Source organism: Phoenix dactylifera, chromosome 4, assembly GCF_051530095.1.
Source record: "Phoenix dactylifera cultivar Ajwa chromosome 4, Ajwa_hap1_PhDact_Kaust_v1.1, whole genome shotgun sequence".
Lineage (NCBI taxonomy): Eukaryota > Viridiplantae > Streptophyta > Magnoliopsida > Arecales > Arecaceae > Phoenix > Phoenix dactylifera.
The window spans coordinates 44003601-44012855 of record NC_143193.1 but is presented as its reverse complement, the minus strand read 5'-3'; the positions used below and the strand labels follow the sequence as shown (position 1 = coordinate 44012855).

The window sequence follows — 9255 nt, the reverse complement described above, 5'->3', positions numbered from 1 at the left end:
AATATAGAGGAGATTGAAAGATTTATTATTATTTTATATATTGTATGAGAGAAATAAATATTGGTCTGAGGGAAAAAAATCACTAAGAGTTGCAACTACTAATAGAAGTTTTTTTAAAAAAATTAGATTTTTGCAATTTTTTCTTGAAAGAGAATTGCAACGTCAGAATTTTTTTCAAGTTCATGTAGCAAATTCTCAACGCACTTTAGCAAACAAAATATTAAAAATAAGTTTCCTGGTTTTTTCCTCTCTTTTTTTCCTTCAATGAGGTGTGGGCCAACAACCAAATGTGAGAAACCACTTTTCTTTATTTTATTTCGAGAGAAAAATGGATGAATAACCAGCTGCATAGATCTTGTTGCTCTTCCAGTATTGATATTAAAAAAATTACCAATACTTTTTTAAATCAAAGAACTATCATTCAAAAAGCATTTGAGACATACTTTATTAAACTATTGAACTTTTAATTTAAGGATCTGTTTGGGAGAAATTCTATATGATTTTGTAAGAAGAGGAGCTTAGAGAAGAAGAGATGGGAAGATGATTATTGCGATCTCGCGGGGATCGAGCTTACAACCCCCACAAATTTGGCAGGATTTCTTCCAAACAGACCTTAAATTATCTCTTGGCTGTTTTTAGATAGGTTGGGTTCTATAATCCATGCCTAGTTGACGCCATTAAGTTTCATGCGAGACTTTCATTATAGTCACCCAAAGAGAGAGAGAGAGAGAGAGAGAGAGAGAGAGAGAGAGAGAGAGGCTGGGGTAAGGATGGTAATGAATTGAATAGGTCATTTCTTATACCTATCATACCCTTGCTTTGGGAGGGATAAAATCTTGAGATGGGGTAAGTAGAGTTAGACAGAGATGGGTTGGATAAATCAGGTCGAATAAAAATACAAAAATCTCTTTTTTTCATACTTTTTTTCTGCCTTGAAAAAGAGGATCCGTAAAGAGTTATATATATATTGGCCGATTCAAAGCGAGTTTTACTATTATCCATACATGTTTGAGATTTATTGTAGGGCTGAAAATATGTCACTTTTTATTGTCAATCAAATATACTAAAGGTACTTTTTTTTTTTTAATTTTTTTAAAAATATATTTTTTTTAAATTATATTTTTATGAAAAAAATATTTTTCGCGAACCAAACCAGCGTTCGAGTTAGGTCGGGTATCTGATGAAAAATCGGCAATCCTAGACTTGTCCGACGTCAAGGGTGGGATGGGCATAGGAACTGGGTGACCGGTTCCAGGTGGTTAGAATCCGAGTGGACCGTAAAGTGACTGGCTCCAGGCGGTTAAAATCCGGCTGGACCATAAGTTATGGCGGTTTGTCGCCGTCGCGCGCCGAAATAAAACGCGTAGCCGGAGGCCTGACCAGAAAAGAAAACCCCTGCCAAAACCTCGACCACCGCTTCTGAGCCACCGCCGCCGGGCGAAGAGAGGAGATGAGCGTCCAAGACGTTGACGGCAATAGCTCCGATGAGGGAGAGGTCTTCTTGGACGACGAAGACATCATCCAAGAGATCCCCATCGACGAAGAGGGTCCAAAATCCCTTCTTTTCCTCTCCTCTCCAATCTCTTTCTCTCTCTCTCATCTGCCACTCAATTTCGCCTTTTCTTCTTTTAATATGATGCAGATCTTCCGGACCGGGACGATGAGATGGATCCCGATGTCGACGATGGTTTGTAGTTTTGGTTAATTCATTTGGATTGTCTTTTTTTTTTTTGAATTCAAATTACTTTTGTGGAGTGGCCATTGTGAAATTGTTGAGATAGATTTAGTTTATCTGTAAAAAAAAAAACCATTTTCTTTGTTTGGGAACACAAAATCGATATCAAGGACACGAGAAAAACTTTTTCTAGTTGCTATTGGAATGTATATATTTGTTCATTTATTTATTTAGGTGGTGATTCCTTCTCCCAATATTGGTCCAGAGGACTCATCTAAGTTGATTTGAGGGAACTAAACGGGTTGTTTTGTCTGGCAAACGTTGCTGATGTCCTAAATTTCATAAAGGTATCAACAATTGATTGCTGAAGGATACTATAATTTGGGCGAAATAATATATCATCAATGTTCATCCATGTAATGCTTGATATTTAAGCAGATTTGTTGTTCCATTTGCAATCGAGAAACATGGAAGATTTTGATGGAACAGTTAAGGAATAAAATATTGATATTCCTATCAGAAAGATGAAATTACCATGTTACAGTTCACAAGATAAAAGCTTGATTGCTTGCACGCTTGAAAGAAATAACATTTAGGATTTATGGTTGACCAAAAAGATCCTTTTATTGGAAAGCCTTTTTTTATCGGGCACTCACAACTCCATCTTCTTGACATTCAATCCCATGTTTTGGCATATTTTGGCTCTATATCTTCTATAAAGCATGGAAGTATGCAAATAGCTATGAGGATTCATCAGATCAAAGGGAAAATAAGATTGGACTGCTTTAGATAAGAGTAATGTTGCATGCTGCTATCATGTCCCAAAAATAGAGATAATAATATGATAAATGGCTCTTTCATTGTAGGTATTCTACTGTTAGGCTGGTTTATAGCATGGGCTCATGATGGTCAAAACCTGTGCCTGAGAATTCTATAATAAAAAACCAGGTAATATGAGAACCCTCCATCTAATAAAATACAGCTTTTAGTGGGAGATGTAACAGCAAATTACGTGAGATGGACTACAAGTTGATTAATGGAATTAGGTATAAATATATTGTATTCTGCATGCTGGTAGTTGACAAGTCTGGGAAGTAATCCAATGGAATTAGTTCTACAAGTCTTATGACCTTTACAAGCCAAGGTTTAAAATAATATCAATTATGATATTATAACATCCATTATAATCATATGCAAATCCAAGTCATTGATTTTTATGTTAATACTTCAAGACATATATGGATCAATTCATTTTATTTGGATGCTTCATGATATGGATCAAGTGAAAACATGGCATCATACCACTAAAATTATTTATTTTAATTGATTCATTGTATGGACAATCTCAAAATATGATTTTTTTTCTAGGTATTTTATGCACCACAAACATGATCAATGGTGTCAATTTTTATTTTGAGAGGTCCATCACTGATTTTCACTGGTAAGCATTTGAGGCCAAATCAAGGTTCTCAATCTTGGTACCGGACTCCATACTGCTACCATGCTTGTATAGTGTCGGTATGCCTAATACAAGAGTCTGTTTGGTCAATTGAGACTTGGTATGCCTATCGTATAGAGTTTTAGTTCAGTACTGGTTTGTTGCAATAAGCACCAGTACTGCGAATCTTGGGCCAAATGCACTTGAGTGTTTTTTAGCTTGCCTAACTATTTGGTTATTATTCTTCATGTTTGATTAACTAAGTGTGCTTTATGTACATTAATCAAAAACTCAAATAGAATTAGCCCCATTATGAAGTTTTCTTTTTTCCTAACTCTACAACCTTAGTATTCAAATGTCTTATATATCATGCCAATATAATTTATATCAGTTTGCATTACTTAAATTAGTGTCAATTATATAACTTCTTTGTTATATTTTTCATCGTAAATGTGCATTGGCAAATACATTTTCTGCTAGTAATATATAACAGTGCCAATAGTTTTTGTCTAGGAACAATCTCAACCATCAAATAGTTCTTTCCTGACAGATTGAGAAGTGGAAGTTCAGTTTTAGGAATATTATGAAAGCGGACAATGGAGATAACATTTTTTCTTTTTCTTGATCAATAAGTAACGCATTATTTGAAGGAGAGTGAGATCATAAGAATCAGAATAAACAATGTAAGGTTGGTTCTTTTGAAAGATTAGAGTATATATGGTTCTAGTTTGTCCCCTCACTCTAAAGAAAAGACAACAATTCAGTACGATTTTGTAATATTTTCTGCAATAAAAATCTAGACATTATGATAAACATTCCTTTCTCTTATGACAAGTATTATTTGTTGATCCTACATGCATTTGCGCGCCTAAATACTACTTTATTTAGGAATTTATTGATGAGGTTGGGTTTTGCCTATTGATTTATTTCTTCTAGTTGCTATAGGGGAATATAGTTATTTTGGCTTCTTGTTGTTTTTTCCTTTTTAGTTAAGGCATTATTGAATTTGCATCTTTCTGGTACCTGCAATAACTTTAGAACAAGGCATGCAAGTTTAAATTTCCCCTTATGATTATATATAGCCTATTGAAGATTTCTTCTTTTATACATGAGTCCTGTTGATAAAGACTTTGTGTAAAATTTATATTGGTACTATGGATTAGCATTTTTATTCATCTCTATCTTTTTATTCAATATTAGTGGTTAATGCATTGTGTTATTTTTGTTGTAGAAGAAGCTGATGATTCTGTCTACATATTCAAGGGCCATTTAGGTAAGTTCTTGTCTTGATGCCTTGGATTGTTTTGGACAGAAGTAGTAGTATCTGTAAAACATTAGATATAAGCTCATGGGTTCCTGTTGGTCAGTTCATCCTGAATTTTCTTTGTTTCCTACTTGTATACAGGCATGTCTAAGCGTGCATTCAACAAGAAAATATTGTTATTACTAACAATTTGAATTGACTAGCTCAGTTTTGATATATAAAAAAATAGAAAAGGTTAAGATCAATATAGACAAAAAAGGGACTGCCATTAGAGTTGGTTTCAACTAATTTATATCATTGTATCTCAGACTTACAGTTGGAATACATTCTTTTGGTGCAAATTATATTGGTATCTAATAATTATAATGTAAAGATAAATTTTCAATCTATAAATAATAACTAAAGTGTAATATATTATTTATTAATATAGTTATTTTTATTTTGAGCTTAATCAAAACGGGCTTAAATGGATAAAGCCAAGCTCTAGTTGAGCTCATATACTAACCAAGTGAGCCAAAATTGAGCCAAACATGATATTCGCATGAACAACTTGTTTGTAGGATAGACTTAAATCCCGTAGATCAACAGTACCTTGCTCCATACATGGCCTTTCCTTTCAATATCAATTTGGGTATCAAAGTTTCATCTCTGATCATCTTTCATTGATTTTGCTCAAGGAACTCGGGCTCAAGTATTGTTGCGACCAATTTGGTAAAAGTTATTCCCTTTTTGCCTTCTTTTCTACCTAGTGAGGGCTCAGCGAAGTAGAGCTATAAGGAATCGATGGTAATGACATATGATGGTCAAAAGAAGTGGTAGATAGCGGATTATATCATATAGTGCTTTTGTTTTATGGAACTTGGAACTGTAGATCAACTCTTTTTTTCTTAACTATGGGACAGTAATGGAGTGGAACAAATTCTTAGCAATGGGAAAATTTTTGATGAGTCTAAGGAACACACTTTTTTGGTAATTGGGACAAAATATCAATGATGTAGAAAGTAATTTATGCAGCTGCTTATGCATATGTGGCTCCATGGCCACCCTGTGACCGAAGCTTCCCCTCCATGTTGATGGGCTATGGAGTGGGTGCCTAGATGCTTCACACGGTCCTGGCTCTTGCACATGCAGCTTTGGCAGTTATTGGTCTTGTCAGGTGCATGGGTCGGGTTAAGTTTGTATGTCTGGTATAATGAGTCATGTCATGCAAATTTGTTCTAGTTCCTTGTCTCTCGTTGAGCTTAGGGTGGTAACACCCCTAAATGCAATAAGATGTCTGGTAGCAGGAGGTCGTGGTAGAGGACAAATGGAGGAGGTGGCAAAGGACTCTTTTCCAAGTACCTTGTTCCTACTCTACTCTCTTCCACTTGTTTTGCCTTTTTTCCTTCTCTCCTTTTTGATCTCCCTCACCATTGTCACCTCTTTCTTCTCTGAATTTTTCTTTTCAACCATTGACCCCCTCATTATCTCGTGCTCCCGGTCTCCACCTGTCTCCTACCTCTCATTTTCTGTTTCCCTTTCTTCTCTTCTTTAGGAATAGTTGTGACACTTTACAGGAAGGAAAAGAAAAGGAATTAGTGGTCTCTGCCAAAGGAGATTTAATGAATTGACCACAAATGAAGATAGGCCTCTCTTTAGTGTTTAAAATTGTAATGTATCTAGCTTTAGATGAAACTATGAGAAATCTGATTGACCAAGCATTAAATATTGCCATGTTTGTTGTTGTACCTATATGTATTATATAATGGCAAAGGAATGAGGCTAGCTTCATGCAGCTGGCTGAGAAAAGTGAAGCTTCCTTTTCTTATGTTGCTTTTTTACAAAGGCCTCAGCATATTAGCAGCCTAGAGATTTGTGTGGGACCTGAATTTTTAATACGCTTTATTCCCTATTAGTTTTATCTCAAAAATCGAAAGAGAGTCCTCGATTGTTTTTTTTCTTCCTCTTCCTATGCATACTAAAATTAGGTCCACAAATGCTTTCCTAGACTAATAACTTGGCACCCGTCCGGCCAATCTAGTAGAAAGAGTATAAGTAGGATTCCACTCAGGGCACACTTGTTAGCTACAGTTCCCATCTGTCTTGCAGCGAATGAGACAGCATCCGAGTCTCGCTTAGTCGTGAGCTCGCCGGGCGGACCGAGCTGGTAAAGACAGGTTCCGAAGGAATGAGCGGTGAAGGTAGGTTCGCGAGCAATCATCATACGAAAACGAACCAACTACAACTTCGTCCGGCGAAACCACTTGCGCTTATTGCGGGAGATCTAGGAAGCTACCTAAATGGAGAGCCCACGCCTGCAAGGTAGTTGGTTCGCCTCCAAGGTTTGCTGTCTTAGTATCGGACCTCGTACTGGTGCCACACTAGTACTGGCACTGTGTCAGTACGGTATGGGGTATTTTCGATGTATCAAGTGCCGGTACACTGCCCGTATTGGATACTGGTATCGAACTGGTACGGTACGGTACGGTATGTTCTATACTGCCCGGTTTGGGCTGGTACGACGAACCATGTTTCCAGCTATATGTTACCCAACCAGTATATTACAATACTGAAATGCACCGTACTAGCATTTGCATATCGGTACATCTTTTTTTTTGATTTTGTTATGGATATTTAAAAGTATTGTATTGTACTTTTAAAGCACCCAAATGAACCTCAGTTACTCTTCAAAGTACCCGATTAAGGTTTTATTGGATGCTCATAGTACTTAATAAATTTCCTATTAGCAAATTTAGACATTTTAAAAAGTTGAAATTTGTAAAAGCACTAGTAGTAATTAGAAATTCTAAGAAATCTTTAATGATATTATATATATGTAATAGTCAAACCGCGGTTGGTATCAAAAGCTTCTAAGAATAATCCAAAAGTAATACTATATTAACTCTTAGAGTATGCGATCAATTGTGCTAATAAATATCAAGAAAATTATTAAGTTTTAAAAGTTCCAAGCTTTTTTTGAGATATAATCTCATAGAATTGTACAGCACTAACCCATGATGTCTCCTTCAAATGAAAATAAATATTAGACATGGTAAAACTAAATTTATATGCCATCAAGCACTTTGATCATTCTCAATAACATTTTCAAGCTACAACCATTAACTCTCAAAGAACTGCAATGGAATTAGCAGAAATAATACCATTAGAGCTAAAACCTCGTGAAAGGACAAACTACGTGGTACATATAAACTAGAGCTTTTGATATAACAAGCTGTCAAAAAGAAAGAAATGGTGACACATTTGCAGTAGTTTGGAACATTCAAGTCCAACAAATTTGTATTTATTGATATATCATTAGATGCTCGAAGTTATAATACTATCCTTGTGGATTGATCAAGGAACAAGATGCATTTAGATCATTATGATTTATGATTGTTTGAATTATTTGAATAGTGGCTACATAGTATATGCGGGGAAAGAAGAAGAAAAGGAAAGAAAGGAGGGAAGGAAAGAAAGTAAGAAAGAAAAGAAGAAGAAAAGGAAAGAAAGAAAGGAAGGAAAGAAGAAGAAAAAGGAAGAAAGAAAGGAAGGGAAAAAAAAAGGAAAGGAAGGAAGGAAGGGAGGAAACAAGAAAGGAAGGAAGAAAGGAAAGAAAGGAGGAGAAAAAGGAAAGAAAGAAATCAAGGAAAGAAGAAGAAAAAGGGAAAAAGAAAGGAAGGGATGATGCAAAAGGCGAGAAAGAAAGGAAGAGAAGCAAAAGGAAAGAAAGAAAGGAAGGGAGAAGGGAAAGAAACAGGGTGAGGGGTTCGAACCACTTCGAATTGTAACTGAGTGGTTTCGCTTAGTTCTGGCTGGTACGGGCTTTTTACCGAGCCAAACCTATGAAACTTGATACCGTGCTGGATTCCACTCAATTCAGGCCGGTTCGAACCTTTTATTGAGTTGAACCTCCAAAACCAACCTGATATTGTGTTGGCTCAGGTCGATACACCCCAAACCAGGTGGTTTTGGGTTGGTTCGGCGTAACTTGCATGTGAGGAACCATTTCAGAAATCTTTTTGAATTTGTGAATATTTTATTTAAAGGAAGAAAGTTGAAAACTTTTTATCTCTATAGAATTATAAAAACTAGATGTGGGAAGAGCATTTTTCTTTTTTTTTTTTTTGTTTTGGGGCGGTGTACCCAAGTGCATGAGAAGTGAAGATTACATAATTTTCTATTTCTTTTGGGTTAAGGGAGGCCTAGCTTTAGGCTTTGAGGCTGGCCTCAAAACCTTTCTTGTCATATATTAATAAAACTAGATTAGTAGATATCTATCAAGTTGTAGAAAAGTAGAAAGAAGATAGATGGGTAAATCCTCCATTTTCTTTCATTTCCCATGCTCACCTCTTGATCAGTAGAGGTAGAAAAGTCGGATTCCTTGCACGTACATTGCATGTGTTGGATCCTGGTTACATAAAATGGTATAGTTGCATGTGCTACTTGTTCGCAAAGCATTAATTAGAGGCACAGATGATTTGTTGTGGTCTACATGGATTTAGATGATCTTTATAATTGTAACAATTAGGGTCAAGGAAGGCTGAACCGGACCGAACTGTCCGGTTCGGCCCGTATCGAGCTGACCCGATGGAAAACTGGATCGGTTCGCCTATTGGAGTTGGTTCCGGCCCCGAACCGGCCGGAACCGTTCGAAACTAGCGGGTTTCGTTCGAATTTGGTGCGAACCATCCAATTCCCACCGAGTCGACCCAGTTCTAAATCGGGCCCTCTCCTCTTTTCTTTGTTTGTTGATTAAAAGATGTTGGGAAGGCCTCTCCGGCTTTTTTCCTTTTCTTATGGCGAGCCCTCTCCTCTTTTCTTTATTTGTTGATTAAAAGATGTTGGGAAGGCCCCTCCGGCTTTTTTTCTTTTCTTATGGCGAAAATCACACCGATTCAG

General features: G+C 36.4%; 1 protein-coding gene across 2 annotated transcripts in view; it reads left to right on the top strand.

Annotated features, from left to right (window-relative positions):
• Positions 1-1353: 1353 nt before the first annotated feature.
• LOC103711604 (transducin family protein / WD-40 repeat family protein) overlaps positions 1354-9255 on the top strand; it is a 40386-nt gene continuing 32484 nt past the window's right edge. Inside the window, exons 1-3 of one of the 2 annotated variants that reach the window (XM_008797819.4) lie at positions 1354-1547; positions 1643-1687; positions 4345-4386. In XM_008797819.4, the coding sequence (XP_008796041.3) occupies positions 1451-1547; positions 1643-1687; positions 4345-4386 (184 nt within the window). In that variant the 5' untranslated portion in view covers positions 1354-1450. The remainder of the gene's footprint in view (positions 1548-1642; positions 1688-4344; positions 4387-9255) is intronic. The other variant, XM_026806416.3, reaches the window with a different exon arrangement.